Consider the following 18,406-nt stretch of genomic DNA (forward strand, 5'->3'; position numbering starts at 1 on the left):
CAAGGGTCATAAAGAAGTGGCCACTTCCGTACCCATTTACATGCTAATTTCTCACGTGAACATCACTAGACCCAGCCACTTCTTTATTACCCTTGGGCTACACCCATTTCAAACCTTTTAAAACAGTCTGCATCAGTAGCAGACCATGCTTTCCCACCTGATGACGGACGCTTGTGTTGCGCCCAAAACGTCGTGATTTATTTTATTTTATACCTACGTGACTTTACTGAAAGAACCAAAGAGTAATATATGAATGAACACAAATATAAGAGATGCTCACTGAACGACTTCTATTCAAAGACTGAACGAAAAAGATTGCGCGTGGCACAAACGTCGTGGAAGCTTGAATGAATACGGACGAAAGAGGAAAGCACGTGGATGAAATTTGAAATGTGATTATAATTGAATACGGCCGAAAGAGAGAAGTGAAGAAAGTCAAGTGGACGAAAGTCAAGGTATCGCTGTATTCACTTGAAACTGAGTTGGCATAAGGAAGGCCCAGGACCGGTTCACATAATCTTCACTTGATGTTGGCCATGGTAAGCTTTGTATTGCTGTAAGATCAGTGTGATTACTGGGTGTGATTGACCAATCTGTATATTTTTATGCAAAAAAGTAGGATCGTCTTGCATGATTCCTGATTGTTTAGGCTCCACTTTACGCGATACTGAGCATGCGTGTTGATTGTCTAGATGGAAGCCATGACTGGGTCAAGCACCGAGATGACAAAGTCTACGTTCTCTACGACGTCTGCTCTGGTTTCGGTGAGTGCACCACACACAGACGGCAGCCGTGGCTTCAGGTTGTGTCTCTGTGGTGAGAGCCCCGGTCTGGAGCTACTTTAGCTGGCACTGCCGGATCTACACCGGCCATCCGCACATCACTCATTCATGGCTTGCCACATGGAGCCCTTTCCATCTCTCCGTGTCTCTCTCTCTGTCTCTCTTCTATTTTTCTCTACATCTCTTAGTCTCTCAGCATTTCTCCTAATTCTATATTCATGTTCTTGGTTCTTTCGGCAAAGTCACGTAGATAGAAAATAAAAATAATAAAATTAAATTAACTTAAAAAGAAAAATAATAAATTGAAAATAATGAAAGCAAAAAACCCACGACGTTTCGATCGCAACACAGGTCTTCATCAGGTGGAGAAAAAGAGGGGGCAAGCCTCCAATGCAACTGCTTAGAAGGGCTTTCAAAGTGAGAAAAGCTATGCGGCGTAAACAGCATGGGCGGGGCAGCCAGCGCAAATATAGGAGCAAAGCACCAAAAGTATAAGTAAAGCGAGTGCAATAGGCAATGGGGGGAGGGAGGGGGCAGAGACAGGGGGAGAGATAGGGTGGGGTAGAGATAGAGGTGGAGCTGAAAGGCGAGGGCGCAGTCCAAGTGTGTTAGACAATGGGGGGGAGGAAGAGGGTAGAGATGGGGGGGTGGGTAGAGATCGGTGGAGAGAGGGGGATAGAGATGGGGGGGGGGCATTGCACCTCACTACACCCATCCACACTGCTGACGGTAGAGATTGACAAGAAAACACAAATCAAGTTATGACCCAAAGTGGTTGATGACATCTTTCCAATGATTGCTGAGTTTAAAACTGTCGTCTCGGTTGATATTGTTTCTGTGTCTGTATATATGGATGGCTTCGTGAATGAATCTTTGTTGATAGCCAGTCGGCTTGCAAAGTACCATCGTCTTAGAGAAATCAATTTCATATGAGCCAGCCGCATTAAAGTAATGATCAGCCACTGCAGAAGTATTGGTCCTGCTTGTGGTTCAGACCTGCCTTATGTTCACGAACACGGTCCGAGACATGTCGTTTAGTTTCCCCAATGTAACTGCTGCCACAGATACAGCTTAGTTTGTAGATGCCGGGATATTGCATGTCAGAAATCTTGTCCTTCACAGATGGGATCAGATCACGAATTTTATGCACTGCGTTAAATCGGACCTGGATCTTGTGTTAGTTCAAGATTTTGAAATCTTGTTGGTTATCCCTGCTATGTAAGGCAAGGTGATGGTTTTGATTGGATCTTCAGATGGCTCCTTCCTCATGCTACACCATAGAGCTCAATGTATCTCCGACCATGAACACCTGACCATTGAACTCAAACACGTACACCGGGCTCTCAAGGCGAATGGATATTCTGACTACACAATCCGCAAAGTCATCACCCCAACCGTCAATCCATGTGGCAGTATCTCTGCATCCCTGTCTTCCTGTCTCTCAATGCTTCTATCTTTAAGTCTTTCTCCCTTCCTCTTCATGTCTCTCTTTGTCTCGCCATGTATCTGTGTTTCCCTTCGTATCTTTCCGTCTGTATTTGTTTCTTTCCTTGTGTATTTTTCGGTGACTCTACTTCTGCACATCTCTCTGTGCCGCTGCTGCTACCAACCAATGCCATCATTATATTTTTTGTATACTAAGCCTCATCCATCATTGTCATCACCCCCATTCTATTGCCATGCTCAATTCTCTCTCCCCCACGCCCCGCCCACTTTCCCTATGCCCCGCCCACTTTCCCCATGTTCTGACCACTCCCCACTCTCGACCCTGCTCCTCTCTCCATGATCACCATCATCCATTGCCAGGCATCATCAGCCCCATCTCGTTTACGAATATTAACTTCCACCACCATCATCACCGACATCTCTTGCACAGGCAGGATCAATAATTGTCTTTATACCCATCAACGTCATCTGTCATTAAGCAACATCATCCATTCCCATCATCTGCATCATTTTCTCCAAAGACCCCTTCCCTCATTTCCTGCTCCACTCCACAACCAAGATGAAAGTGCGCAATTCTTGAACGATTATATTCTTTGGTTCTTTCGGTAAAGTCATGTAGATAGAAAAATAATAATAAAGTGAATAAAAATAATAAAAATAATAAAAACCAAAAAACACTAATGTAGACTGTAGCCTGGTTCTAAATCGGAGTGAGCATACTGGCAGTCTGTAACGTAGACTGTAGCCTGGTTATTAAATTTGGTGAGCGTATTGGCAGTCGATGATGTAGACTGTAGAAATTGTCATTAAGCTGAGTGAGCGTACTGGCAGTTTGTAATGTAGAATGTAGCCTGGTTCTAACCTGAATTAAATTAAAAGAAAAACCACGTCGTTTCGATCGCAACACAAGTGGTCGTCATCAGGAACGATTCTTATACGACCACAATACGATTCTTATACAACCACAGTACGTTTATAATACGAGCACAGTGTGATTCTAATACAGTCACAGCAGGATTTTAATAAGTGTGATTATAATACGAGTGCCATGTGATTATAAATCAGGCGCCGTGGGCTGTAATGTGATTGTAATTGTCACGTGATTTTTATCTTCAGACACAAATGACAAGGAGAACATCCAGCAAGCAGTCAATGAGTTTGCAGAGGAAACCTGCATTCGGCTCATCCGGAAAGACAACGAGGAGGACTACATCAACTTCCAGGCCCTGGGCGGGTGAGCAGCAGTGAGCAGCGCGGAGAGAGATCGTTGTGTGGAGAGAGCAGCAGGGTTGACAGAGTGAGGGGGCATGGAGAGAGAGTGAGGGGAGTGTGCGGAGAGAGCGAGGGGGCGAGGGGAGAGAGCGCAGGGGGTGTGGGATGAGCTTGTGGGGAGAGAAAGAGAGAGCTGGGCATGGTAATAGAAAATGTTGTTCCATCAAAATTAGAGGCCGACCGAAACTGAATTTCTGGTTTCGGCCGAAACCGAAACCAGACCGAAAGTAAAAAATTGACTTTCGGCCGAAACCGAAAGTTTAACTACACTTTCGACCAAAACCGAAACGGAAAGTTTAACTACACTTTCGACCAAGACCGAAACAGAAAGGTATATAACCGAAGTTACTGAACACAAGATTTATGAAATACTAGCTTTACTACGCGGCTTCGCCCGGGACCTGGAGTCACCATGGCCGGCCGCCTTTGCCCTGGTGGCGATGTTGACATACCACACCACTTACTCGTTCGAGGCTGAGTCGACCTAGGGGAGGCCCAGGACCGGTTGAAATAATCGTCACCGGCCGTGAGCGGGAATCGGAACTCGGGCTGCCGAGTTCGTAGCGCAACGCGCGAATCGCTACGCAGTCGCTGCCACCCCCCCACATACAGGCTAAAGACAAAGATCCCCCGTGTAGCCTGTGAGACTGTAGGGGGCAAGTGCTGTTAGCGAGCACCTATGAAGGCTGGCACGACACGGCACACGAGGGGGTGGGTGGCCAGCACCACGGCCGACCGCCTTTGTCTCCCCAGCGACGATGTTCACACACCACACCACTTACTCGTTTGAGGCTGAGTCGACCTAGGGGAGGCCCAGGACCGGTTCAAATAATCGTCACCGGCCGTGAGCGGGAATCGAACTCGGGCCGCCAGATTCGTAGCGCAGCGCGCGAATCGCTACGCAGTCACTGCCCCCCCCCCTAGGTGTGTGCCATAATTTAATGACGGCCCCAGACCATGGTTGCGGCTGTAACCTCACTTGCAAGCTGCTGCTGATGTATGTGTGTGTATGCAGCCTATCGCATAGGATTGCCTAGTGCCGACTGACCGGCTGATAGACTTAGCACTAGCGTTATATTCTAAAAATAGATCTTCGGTTGACGACCGAAAGTCAATATCAGTTTTGGCCAAAACCGAAAGTAAACTGAAAGTAAAAAATTTACTTTCGGCCGAAACCGAAAGTATTCCAAAAGTGGCCATTTGCCAACTTTCGGCGCCGAAACCGAAACCGAATTTCGGTCGGCCTCTAATCAAAATATCTGCCAATTTTTGTATATCCAAGTTTTTCTGTGAATTTCATCCCATTTTTCTCTCGGCATCAAGAAATAAAGTATCCCTTTGGATTTCTTTCAGAGGAGTGCAACTCTTCGCATTAGAGAATGGCCCACAGAAGTGGATTTCACAGAACTACCTCTAAGATCGCTTCATGTGACCTCTGATCCACACAGTAGTACAATGCACTTTCCCACCTGATCTGCATGGCATATGATAGTGCAGCTAATATTTTCAATCTCCAAAATAGAAATTTGCCAGTTTAAGTGTAAATTCGTAATTACAGGGAGGAGCCCAAAGGATAAGAGGATTCATACCATGGACAGAGTGGAACAGAGGAGGTTTTCCTGGAATTACAGCTTGTAAACAGAATTGGCTCTTGCCTGGTGCTAAAATGGCTGGTTTACTGTATTTGAATGTAAAATATTTAATACGCATAGTTAATGTGCCACTATACCTGTGTTCACATGCACGATGTATCTGATAAACCAGGTATAGAGTCATTTACTTGTGCAGCTGTACAGTAATCACAGCCATGATGATGGCTGTTTTATAAATCTTTCAGTGCAGCATTGATTTGCTCAGTGCAGGACGAATCTTATGAAGGCATTGTCTTCTGTTGAGCACAACGCACGTTGATCACGGCACAGTGAAGCTCAGAAAGCCAAGGTAGTATTACAGACTGAGTGGACCTCACAGATTGCACTCCCATACGGAGTACAGAAGCGGACCTTTAACCCGCACCTGCGATTAGCACAGCTGGCTATGTACGGTGCAAAATAAGTTCACATACACAATACAACCTTTCTTGGTTCTTTCGGTAAAGTCACGTAGAAGGGAAGTAATAAAATAATAAAAATAAAACACAATAAAATAATTCTCACGACGTTTCGGCCACAACGCAAGCAGCCGTCCTCAGGTGAAAACCAGGTCCGTCGAGGCGACAGAGTCTGAATGAAACAGCACACGAGCTTGGAGCATATATATAAGCTGGGCGCCTTGACAAAGGAATTTGCATATCAAGAGGAATTTAGCATATTTATGGGAAATGCAGGAATGTGATTAGTACTACATATGCATGTGCATTATGCAGGATTAACAGCATCAAAGGGAGCTGCAGTGTGTTGCTGCTGCAGTTGTTGCTGCTGCTGCAGTTGCTGCTGCTGCCTTATCCATTTTAATATAACGCTATGTATTATTCTACCCACCCTAATGTGTATCACACTGCTATATATTTACTATACAATTACGACACCATACATTACTCTGCACACTGCACCAAGCATACAAATGCCACACTATCTGCCACTATACACTGTACCATTGACCGTCGTGTCAATGGGTGAGTGGTGAGAGGAAACTTGCAGCGGTGCAAAGAATCCATTCCCTGCGGAGAATACAATGCCAGTGAGTGGAACGCGGTCTGAAAGTCACCGTAAACGTGAACACAATCAGTTAAGATCCGAAATGGTTTATTACGTCCTTCCAATGATTGCTAAGCCAGAATCCATCTTCTCGGTTGAAATTGTCTCTGTGTTTGTATATGTGGATCGCCTCATGAACGAATCTCTCATGATAGCCAGATGGCTTGCAGAGAACCTCTGTCTTGGAGAAGTCAATGTCATGTGAGCCCACTGAATTGTAACAGTGATCTGCCACGGCTGAGGTGTTTGTCCTACCGTGTTTCAGGTCTGCTTTATGTTCACGGATGCGGTCCGAGACATGTCGTTTGGTTTCTCCAATGTAACTGCTACCACAGAGGAAACTTAGTTTGTAGACGCCAGGGTACTGTATGTCTGGAACCACATCTTTTACAGACGGGACCAGATCACGGATTTTATGTACTGTGTTGAATCGGACCTGGATCTTGTGTTTAATCAGGATTTTGGAGATCTTTTTTGTGACCCCAGCAATGTAGGGTAAGGTGATGGTCTTGAAAGGCTCCTCAATAGGATCCTTCTTGATGGTTGGAGTGATGGCCTTGCGGATTGTGTAGTCGGAGTAACCATTAGCCTTAAGAGCTTGGCGTACGTGTTTGAGTTCACTGCCAATGTGTTCCTGGTCGGAAATGCATTGGGCTCTATGGTATAGAGTCTTGATGAGGGAATTCTTCTGGGATGGATGGTGGTGGGAATCCGGTTTTAGGTAAGCATCCGTATGGGTGGCTTTCCTGTAGACAGAGTGGCTCATTGAACCATCAGGTCTCCTTTTAATTAGGACATCCAAAAAGGGTAGCTTTCCATCTTTTTCGACTTCCATGGTGAATCTGATGGCTGGGTGTATGGAATTGATGTGGTCGAGAAATTGGTCTAGAGCAGGCCGGCCATGTGGCCAGATGACGGACCTGGTTTTCACCTGAGGACGGCTGCTTGCGTTGTGGCCGAAACGTCGTGAGAATTATTTTATTGTGTTTTATTTTTATTATTTTATTACTTCCCTTCTACGTGACTTTACCGAAAGAACCAAGAAGATGAATCCCTGCAGTCACGAAAGCTTTAAATCGAAATACAATACAACCCCTTCACTCAGCCACGATGGTCACACAGTACAATGTTTAATCTTTACTTTGAAGGTCACGATGCAAGCTCATCATGCACACGTCACGTAAGCCATTGGGATCATCGTGAGCATGGATGGGATTTGTCCTCCACAGGAGCTGGTCGTTCCTGGGCAAGAAGGGAGGGGCTCAGTCCGTGTCCCTTGAGCCCGGGAAGGTGGACAAGGGCACAGTTCTGCACGAGCTCATGCACGCGCTCGGCTTCCACCACGAGCACTGCCGCAGCGACCGTGACCAGTACATCAAGGTCCACGAGGACAACATCAAAGCATGTGAGTGGTGCCACGAGAGTGAGTAAGGCACCCAGGGTAGCGTGCTATCCATGACTATCACTGCCTCATACTGACGTGCAGTGTATCGTCAGTTTAACGAGGAGATCACACATGAGCTCAATTGCTGCACGGTGCGAGCGTCACTCGTGCAGCGCCCCCTGCCATGCCACAGGGTTGAGGCTGCAGGGGCCTCCTCTCTCCCTTGCCACTTCTCAGCTGCACACCGCTGTGCACAGGAGTCTGCTGTGCTCTTGTGTAAGTGACTGGGAAGTACTGTTACCATTTCACTATAATACATCCTGTACCTTGTCTGTACGTCTAGGGAACATCACGGGGTCTATAAGTGCTGCTAGGAACTCCACAGCGGTGTGGGCGAGTAGTGGGTAGCGAGCCTCGCACTGCAAGCACAGCCAGTGACGAGACAACGGTGTTTCTCTAAACAGGCCTCGTTGCTCGGCTGATTTCTATGATCACAGCTCCCTCTGTATATGTGTCTTGTACTGTCTGTTTATCGTCAGCGTAGTCGAGCTAACTCGTGATCTCATGGAGGTGGCGGTAGCTCCACTGGTAACCGGAGCTCGTGACTACGCGGCCGCACAGCTGTGCTGCAGACTGCGTGTGCGGTCGCGTGTTCACATGTTCAAGTTCAAGTTAATTTATTAGGTATAGCCCTGTGAGCCATTCGGCTCTTGAATCGGGTGCAACCGCAACAAACAAAAAAACAAAAACATGAACATGAACAAGAAAACATCTTAAAGTGAATATGTGACTTAGTGCAAACAGAAAATCCAAGAAAAAACAGCAAAATATTGCAGAAAAAACACAGTACACCAACGCTGTGCAAAAATCCCAGTGGGATGCAAGTCAAACAACAACAACAACCACAAGACAACTTAGATTAAGGCCATCAGTCTTACTCCGTACTACAACAAACAAACATGGCCAAACCAGTAAACTTTTCGAAATCACCAAAATAAAGCAATGAAACAGTGATCATAGGAACTGTGACGGAATTTTCACAATAAACGACAAACAACATGTACTACCAAAACCCTGCAGCCATAGCTGGCTGCATGAGTCACTCCACAACAGCAGGAGCATCAATCGGAGTATTATAATTTTTCAATGCACCTTTAAGATCAGCACACTAAATCAAAACACAGGTCATACTTTGCAGCGATCATCTGGAGCGAAACATTTTATTTTAGGCCACTGAATAGCACTGGCAGCTAGGGGTGTACAACTCCTCTTGAGCAGTTTTGAGTGAAGATCTCAGAGGTAGTGACTCAACTTGCAATTTATTGGCAATAGCATTCCAGACCCTGGGGGCATCAATAGCAAAGGCCCTTCCTCCAGTATATGTACGGCAATAGGGAATATGGTAAATGAGTGTAGACCTTAGGTCAAATTTGTTCTTTGAAACGGAGAGGAGATCCAGCAGGTAATCTGCGGATTTTTTTGTAAGTACATCATGAATAAATAAGATCTGGTGCACAAGCCTTCGAACATTCAGAGATGTTAAGTTTGACCCAATGTAGAGATCACAGTGGTGAGTCCTATATGGGCAGTTCAATGCAAATCTTAAGGCCAAGTGATACAATTAGTCAAGCTTCTTCAGTACAGTACTTGGGGATGATTTATACACGATGTCACAGTAATCAAGTAGATGCAGTATGGTAGCTTTTATCAATTCCATACGGAACATAGGGGGGAAGCAGAGCTTGTGTCGATACAGAAAACCAATTTAAATTTTTGTCTTTTTCCCAATATAATCAATGTGATCTTCAAAATTCAGTTTTGAATCTAGGATGACCCCAAGATACTTACAGATCTTGACTTGCTCTATTTGATCATTATTTAAGGAATGTAATTGGGGGAAAATAGCTTCCCGCTTTAGTCCTGGTGAGAAGTATACCACCTTGGTTTTGGCAGGATTTAGGACTAGTTTAAGAGCAACTAGCTGATGTTGTAGTTTGTTAAAATCACTCTGGAGCTTAGCAATCACGTCATCCGGAGAGCGGCCAGCAGTAATCATTACCGTGTCATCTGCAAAAAGATTTACCCTGGAATGATCAGTTCAGTGCCCAAGTCATTTACATAAAGAGAGAACAAAAGGGGGCCGAGAATGGAACCCTGTGGAACCCCTTTTGTTATCTTAACACTGTTTGACTTCCAACCATCTGTGAATACAGTTTGGGTGCGAGAAAAGAGGTATTTTTGAACCATCTTACTGTGTTTTCGGAAAAACCGAGGCAACTTATTATACTAAGCAGGATATTGTGGTCTACTGTATCAAAAGCTTTGGACAAGTCAAGAAAAAGACAGGCTCAGTACTGCTTATTATTAAGGCTACTGTAAATGTGATTCAGAGAGTCTAATGCAGCAGATATGGTGCTGTATTTTTTTCGGAACCCAGATTGTTTTAGATGTAATAGATTCATCTTTTTGGTTCTTTCGGTATTGTCACTTTACCAAAAGAACCAAGAAGATTAATCCCTGCAGTCACGAAAGCTTTAAATCGAAAAATTTAATAGATTGTTGGCGGACAGGAAACTGCTAATTTGGTAGTTCAATAATTTTTCAAAATTTTCATCAACGGGGACAAAATTGAGATAGGTCGGTAGTTATTTGGATCATTTTTAGGGCCCCCTTTGTGAATTGGACGAACATAGGAATGTTTCCATTCTAGAGGAACTGATGCTTTTTTGATAGACAAGTTGAAAATATGGGCTATAGGTTTGTATATTAGGTGGCCAACAGTTAGTAGAGCAAAGACGGGAATACTATCTGCTCCGGTAGAGGAGGACCTTTTGAGGTAGGACAATTGTTTCAGAACACTACTTTCGTGGATTGGCTGAAAACTAAATTCGTTTAATGTTTGGATAGGGGTGTAGGAATTTGCATGAGCAGGGGTGACTCCCAATACATTATCAAATAGGGTACCAGCTTCAGAAAAATGAAGGTTAAAATTGTCAACTATTTTTGGGGGATCTGAACAATATTCCCCATTTCGGTTAAGCTCAACGGGCAGATTATCTGTTTTGGATGCTTTTTCGATACATTTGATTGTTTTCCAGAAAATCCTGGCATTTCCATGTGATTCCAAGAGAGTGGAAGAAAAGTAGTCATTTTTTGCATGCCGTATTTTTTTGACGCATCTATTCCTTAAAATCCTGTATTCTAGCCAGTCATTGACCAAATTACTTTTCTGAGCACATGCCTAAGCCTTGTCCCTAGTTTTCATGAGCTTTGTAATCAAAGGATCAAACCATGGTGGACGGTTGCCTTTCGTTTTATATTTAACCAACGGAGCATGTTTGTTAGGAATTTGGAGAAACGTGTACCTGAAAGTCTCCCAAGCCGTAGTCAGGTTTGGGATATCACAGACCTTGTCAATATCCGAGTGAAGCACATCATTAGTAAATGCCTGAGTGCTGAAGTGTCTCATGGAATGCTTCTCAACCAATTTAGGGGGGCTTTGGGTCTGGCTGATGATCTCACCCCAAAAATGAAGGAGTGATCACTAAGGTTATTACCCAGAACACCAGTCAGTGCGAAATTGTGAGGGGCATTTGTCAATAGGATGTCAGCAGAGTTGACTTTCCCGGATTTTTTAGGTTGGGTCTTGTGGGGACATTTATTCATTGAAACAGGTTAAATTCATCTGCAAAATTTGTGGCCACAGCCGGCGGGTTTAGCCAATTCCAATTTAGATCACCCACTAAAACTATTTCACCTTTAGGGAGGCCCCCAAGAAGCTCTCTCAGTGCAGATGCAGCTTCAACATCTTTCCCACTAGGCGGTCTATTGCAGCACACTACCAATATCTGTTGATTATTAGGGAGAATTATTCTGAGAGCCAGACCTTCAAAGCAACATTTTTTAAACAAGGAGTGAGCTGGTGAACATGCAATAGTATTACGAACATAGATGGCAATTCCACCTCCTTTAGATCCTCGGTCAAGCCGAAAAAGGTTGTAGTTGTCAATCGTAATCTGCAAGTCATTGACGGCAAGAGTGAGAAATGTTTCTGTTAGGCAAAAAATGTCCGGGTCAAGATTTGCCACTTCTAATTTTAATTGACTTAATTTAATCACAAGCCCTCTGATGTTGACATGTAGAACACCAACACCTTTTCTGCCAGAAACATCTACAGAATTATACGAATTCTTTACATTTGGGCCAGGATGAAGCTCAATACCACCCAGATATAAGAAAAGTAGAATTAATAGTTTGCACAGGTATTTTCTGTGAAAGGATGAAGAGCGACGAACCTTGGACAAATAGCAGCAGCTCGCAGATGGTGTTATTTTTAAGAGCAGAATGAAGTTTGGAAGGAGTGCTGGTGAAGTAATGGGACAAAGATAGGGTTTAAAAGGATCCAATGATGGAGTGTAGAAGTGTCTATAAGCTGTTTCATTAGCAGGTGTAGTGGCAAATTGAGCAACAAGTATGGACGCAAAGTAACAAGGGTAGCTGTTTGTAGAGTTGAGTGTGGCACTAGATATGGCAGGGAGGGACAGCAGTAGGATACACAGCAGGAGAATTGCCATCTTTAAAATATCCGGGGTACACACAGTTTAACACACAAGCGGAAAAAAAAATACATATACTTGTAGTCCGAGTGCGAGAAAAAAAGTCTTGCCGCACTCGTCACCACATGCACGGCTTCTCGTCCGTGGGCTAGGGTTGAACGGCTGTCCAGACAGGGACAGCAGATTCTTGGCTGCTGTGGGCTCGGCTGTTTCGCTTGCACCGCCTCCTTTCCTTGCCGCAGGATGGTGCTCGTGCTAGCCCTCCTTGAGCTCAGCCCACTGGTGGAAAGTCGTTGCTTAGCCTCTCGTGATTCTGTTGCCCGACCAGACCGGCCCCACTGAAGCCCACACAGGGGACTCTTCATTCACGACCCTTGGCCGTCTTGACAATCTCCGTGAAGTTGTCCAGGATTTAGCGCACATCGTCCTTGAGCCGCTTGTTAAACGACTGCAGCAGCGCCTTTTTGCTCTGGTGCAGCGACCACGACATCTCGGGGCAGCAGCAGTGGAGAGTGCGCCGCTCTCTCCCAGGGCAGCAGTGGACGGAGCATGGTTCCCCCCAGGGGAGCAGCGGACGGAGCACAACTTTGCCTCAGGGCAGCAGTGGAGAGAGTGTGTCTGGCTCCCTCACGGCAGCAGTGGATATAGCGCGGCTCTCCCTGTAGCCAGCAGTGGAGACTACGGTGCTCCCTCAGGGCAGCAGCGGACGGAGCACGGCTCTGCCCCAGGGCAGCAGTGGAGAGAGCACGGCTCCCCTCAGGCCAGCAGTGGAGAGAGCGCGGCTCTGCCTCAGGGCAGCAGTGGGGCCGGGCGGCAACGCACTCACGCCGCTCGCTCCACACCGCGACGCTCAAGCAGCGTCCCGCTCGGCCCATCACCTCGTTAGAATCAGTAACGAGTACCACTTCATGGGAAGTCCACAGTGGTTGTTTTATCGGTCTCCACCATAGAAATTAGGAATTTCCCCCACTGACCCGGAGCCAGCAGTGGATATAAGTGCCGCTCCACACGGTTGAGCTGGAGATGCTTCAGTGTCATCTAATTAGCGCAATGCAAGAATCACAATTACGTGACACAAACACTCCCACAACAATCTGTGTGTACTCTTGATAGAACCGGAAAACAGGTTTAAACGTGTTAAGATGCCTGCATTAAGGCAGTGTTTTCTAATCGTGAGAGCTGCTTGTGCCTGCTGCCTGCAGATGAGCTTGGGCAGTTCAAACGGCTGGAATACAGTGGCTATGGAGAAGATCTGCCCTACGACTACCTCTCCATCATGCACTATGGCAGGTGGGCCTCCAAAGGCTGTGGCCTTCACTCATGGCAGCGATTCGCCCGTTGTTACACACAAGCATCGTTCGCTCTCTTGGAGGATTGTGGATAATAAAATAATAAACATACTGGCATCTGTCTCGAGGTCACGCACGTAAATAGACTCAACATTTAGAGAAATCAAACAAAACGCACTTTTGGTGACAGAACTAACTTACGAGTCTTGAAAATTAAAACCTGCGCAGGGTTTCCTGCTTCAGTAATCCTGCTGGAAAACATTTGTCTGGAGGCCTTTGAGATGATGAACCCCAGAACATGATGTAGTTCATGTTTGTGGTGCCGATTATGAAGCAGACCCTTGTCTGGAAGTCATCGTGTGTGTTGGGGTTGTGATTTAAAATAGCCCCATGGACTGTTCATTAGAATGTCTACAGGTTAATTACAGTGTAGGAATTGCATCGCCTAAGCTGCCAGGAAACAACATTTTATGAAAACAAATTAACGCACCAAACATTAACCAGCATAAAATAATAATGAAATGTTGATTTATGTTAGTACAACACTTCTAAATTCTGTTTCGACTCTGAGATAACCATTATTACGGGTCTCATCACCATCGATGTCTCTGCTGTGAGAGTCGAGTCACGAGAACACCGCTCGGTGTGTACGGTCTCCCTCATCACAGATAACACCACTCGCTGTGCACGGTCTCCCTCATCACAGAGAACGCCGCTCGGTGTGCACGGTCTCCCTCATCACAGAGAGCTGTGCCGCTCGGCCACTCGTGAAGTTGCGTTATCCACAGAGCGCTCACTCAGCATGACACGGCACAGCCCTCGCTGCGCAGAGAGCGCTGGGCGCCTCTCAATGCTAGGATCAGCCAAATTACGTAAAATAAACTCAAGATTGTATTGTTACATTAAATTACATAACATTGATATTGTACTTTGTGGCTTTTTTGGTGAACAAGCTGTGAATATTTAATAGACTAGCCTTGAGAACTTGGTTTTCATCACGGGTTACTCTGGATGGTTCTTCTTTGTGCTGGGAAGAGAAAGCTTTCTTACGTCTCAGTTTTCAGAGGGTTTTACCCCTTAGAGCTGGGGTCGGCCCAATTTTATTGTGAAATAGCTTTGCCCATTTGCATGCTAAACTAGAGAACCACCAAGCCACAGAAAGGATGCCTGTATTTATTGCCATGCTTCACGGTTTCCGAGGGTTAGACAACATTCAAAACCAACCAGCCCTGATGCCATTCATTGCTGTTTTCACTGTTTGAGGTCGTGTCTATTTTTATAGTGCATGCACATTATTGAGTAGCTGAATGCACGATAGCTACATGAGTACTAACCCTCAAGACATGAAATCATGCACGCAAATAGATACTGTAAACCTCTCTCTATTGCAGGGAGCAATTGAGTGTTTGAAGGGTGGTGGCATGGGTAATACAGCTGTGTCCCAGGGTACATTGGTGTATGTGGCAGATTCAAACTCGGCAGGTTCTTGTTTGGCACTGACGTACACTTGGCTTACAACCTGTACACTTCATCTCAATTGGTCATCATCTGTTCTGGGGAAGTAATTGATTATCTATATATATAAAATCGTGCATGTCTGTCTGTCCGTCTGTGTGTGTGTGTGTGGATTTCGGACCATACGCACTTTAATTGGACGGCGGTTGCCCCTGGCAACGGATAGCGACGCCTTCGCCGCTTTCATTGGACCTGGCAACGGCTAGCCACGCCTTCGCCAAGGGCTGCAGTTTCATTGGACGGCGGTTGCCCCTGCCAACGGCTAGCCACGCCTTCGCCACTTTCATAGGCTCCGTAAATAATTAAATAATAGCCATTACACAGTATTGTTGGAGCGCTGAGGGGGGGGGGGGGGAAGGCACGCCACCCGTACCCTGCCTCTGCCGGGGGGGCAATTTAGGCGAGGCCGCAGGCTCTGCATGCTACTAGGCCTCGACACCCACCACGCCACTCTGAGGTAAATTCATCAAAGTTTTTCCTACTCTTCACTCCACCCCCACCACAATGTGTGCAATTAATATTACTTTTAAACCCAACGCGCCAACAATCGATTACTTTAATGTTCACTGTACAAATAGTCATTAAGCTGGGTCAGCGTACTGCCAGTCTATCATGTAGACTGTAGCCTGCTTATTAAGCTCGGTGAGCGTACTGCCACTCTATCATGTACACTCTAGCCTGCTTATGAAGCTGACTGCGTGTACTGGCAGTCTATAATGTGGACTGTAGCCTGGTTATTATAATCGATTCTTTATATGTTCTTTGTACAAATAGTCATTAAGCTGGTTGAGCGACCCCAGTTCCATTCCAACTCACGCCCACCACCGCTGACGATTATTTGAAACGGACCTGGCCCTCCCCTAGGTCCACTCAGCCTCAAACGCGTAACTGCTGTCGTGTGTGAACATCGTCACTGGGGAGACAAAGGCGGCCGGGCATCGTGGATCCAAGTCCCGGGCGAAGCCGGGTCATACATATGTGTGTATGTGTTTATGTGTATGTCTGTGTGTCTGTATGTATGTGTGTATGTATGTGTGTGTATGTGTTTGTGTGTGTGCATGTATGTGGGTTTTTTTCTATGTCTTTATGTGTATGTCTGCGTGTCTGTATGTATGTACGTGTGTGCATGTTTGTGTGTATGTATGTGTGTGTCTATGTATGTGTGTGTATGTGTTTCTGTGTATGTATGTGTGTGTATGTATGTGTGTTATGTGTTTGTCTGTGTGTCTGCATGTATGTGTGTGTGTATTGTGTATGTGTTTGTATGTGTTTGTGTGTTTACGCTCGCATTACACAAATGTGTTGCAGGTCTAAGGAGTTCCTTGCGCAGCATTGCCGCTTTATTATTTCAGTCGTTTACTGCCGTACGCACCCTGAAAGTCGTGTGTGTCTGCAGCAAGCGCGTGTATGTGTACCTATGGACGCGCGCGCGTGTGTTGTGTAGGGGGAACGGTAGTGTAGTGCTTAGCATGCTGCCTGTGTCTGTGTGTGTGTGTCTGTGTGTGTCTGCGTGTGTCTGTGTGTGTGTCTGTGTGTGTGTCTGTGCGTGTGTGGTGTGTGAGGAGCGGTGGGTGTAGTGCTTAACGCTACGCTGCGCTACCAACCCGGCGAACCCAGTTCCATTCACGCTCACGACCACCACCGGTGACGATTATTTGAACCTCCCCTAGGTCGACTCTGCCTCAAACGAGTAACTGCTGTAGCGTATTAACATCGCCACTGGGGAGACAAAGGCGGCCGGCCGTGGTGGATACAAGTCCCGGGCGAAGCCGGGTAGTACAGCTAGTACATATATAAAGTAACCGGTAAAAGACTTAGAGCGGTAACAAGTCACTCAAGTCAAATGTGTAACGCGCTGATCTCCTCTCCAGGTACGCCTTGTCCTCGGACTACATGAGTGAGACGATCACCCCCACGACAGCAGCTAAAGCTCCCATCGGCCAGAGGAGCGGCCTCAGCCCCCTGGACGTGCTCAGGGTGCAGCGCAAGTACCAACCGGTTCGTCACTAACCCTCAATCTTCACTGAGCTCACAACGTTTTCATTTTACATGAACATAGCACTGTGTTAGAATCAGAGCAATGCCACATGTCAAGGTGTTGCCAGTGTAGGTTCAATCACCACATCTTAAGGATGATATCTAGTTGACATCATTGATTTGGTCCTATTAATGTCTGTGGGAACTTCTAAATTGGATGCAGGCTGGATTGAGCTCTCCAAATATATTTGATATTTTCCAGCTTCCATTTGTAATTTGAAAGTTTAATGCCTCTTGTCTAGGGGCACCTTCGCTAAAGAAACTCACCCCTTGTGTATTTTTCCTGAAACGTACGACCTGGGGATATGAAAATTCCGTAGTGAATCAGTTGGAGTTAATATTTTTGTTATTTTGACATGACAGTATAACATTCAACATGCTGTGGGGGCGTGACGTTTCCCAATAGTTTAGAGCCACCAATGGAGGAGAGTAACGAGTCACCCCGAGAAAGCATTACCCATAAATTACTCAACAGGGATTGGCAGACATTCCTACTTGCAGGCCGCACACCGACAGCTGCCACTATGGGCGCTCTGAATGTTTGAGTAGCTGAGGCATATAATCACCATTTAAATGCAAATATTTCCATAAAGTTGAATGACATTTTCATTAATTGTAATAATTTGGTCATTACTCAGAAGACTGTGTGCATGTGTAATAGTGTTCCAGGAGACTTGTACGTCGGGGTTGGAGGCACACGTATTAATTCCGTGTCGGTACAGCACAACACTGACATACAACACTGGAGGGGGTATCGGCCCCCTCACCCGTCTAACTGGGGATACACTCTCTAGCTATGCCTAGCCTACCTCTGGGTCCTCCACTAACGGGCTAGGGGAGGCTAGCTAGCCCGACACTGGTAAGTCGGGCTCACGGTACCCGGAGTCCCAGACCAGCTCTTACAAGAGCACCGGCTCTGGCTCTCGGGACCACGCCGCTGGCTCGATCCTGTTCGGCCCTGATAAGGGCGGCGATCCAGGGGAGTCCAGGGCTCTATCTACGACGATCTTCAGTCTTCACTGGTTAGCTTCAACATCTCTCCCTGAGCCCTCCGGCTCATCCCCTTTTATACCAAAACCCCCGCTGAGGGGTGGGGCCCCGGGGGATCCCAGCTCCGAGTCAGCCCCCCAGACTGCCCGATGCGGACGTCGCTGGGAGCACCTTCCCGTGCACCGACATAGCCACGCCCACTGTGTTTCTTTCCCATCTGATCCCATTGTATAACAGCCCCTCCGTAACACCCCTACATCACCCCCCACTGTACAGCTCGCAGCCGTCCCGGCTGCAACAAACAACAATAAAAGTGTATTTACCCCTTGAACCCGCGTGTGCCTCACAATTTTTTTTCAACAATAACAACAACAAGAACACCAACAAGAACCACAACAGCAAGAAGAGAAAGAACCCGACGCACCCCCCCCCCGAATAA

General features: G+C 46.3%; 1 protein-coding gene across 1 annotated transcript; it reads left to right on the forward strand.

Moving 5' to 3' along the window:
• The first annotated feature begins 610 nt into the window (after window positions 1-610).
• Window positions 611-16,950, forward strand: LOC133358984 (hatching enzyme 1.2-like). The gene is made up of 5 exons (XM_061577363.1): window positions 611-764; window positions 3,345-3,462; window positions 7,426-7,601; window positions 13,339-13,459; window positions 16,812-16,950. The coding sequence occupies exons 1-5, from the start codon at window positions 674-676 to the stop codon at window positions 16,948-16,950; spliced, it is 645 nt and encodes a 214-aa protein (XP_061433347.1). The 5' UTR covers window positions 611-673.
• The last annotated feature ends 1,456 nt before the right edge of the window (window positions 16,951-18,406 follow it).

Source organism: Lethenteron reissneri, chromosome 64 (assembly GCF_015708825.2).
Source record: "Lethenteron reissneri isolate LAM-NWPU_2019-01 chromosome 64, ASM1570882v1, whole genome shotgun sequence".
In the NCBI taxonomy this organism is placed as follows: domain Eukaryota; kingdom Metazoa; phylum Chordata; class Hyperoartia; order Petromyzontiformes; family Petromyzontidae; genus Lethenteron; species Lethenteron reissneri.

Coding starts and splice junctions, on each gene's coding strand:
- LOC133358984 (XM_061577363.1), top strand. CDS start 674: ATGCGTGTTGATTGTCTAGATGGAAGCCATGACTGGGTCAAGCACCGA. Junction 765..3,344: donor CGACGTCTGCTCTGGTTTCG/GTGAGTGCACCA, acceptor TTTTATCTTCAG/ACACAAATGACAAGGAGAAC. Junction 7,602..13,338: donor CGAGGACAACATCAAAGCAT/GTGAGTGGTGCC, acceptor TGCTGCCTGCAG/ATGAGCTTGGGCAGTTCAAA.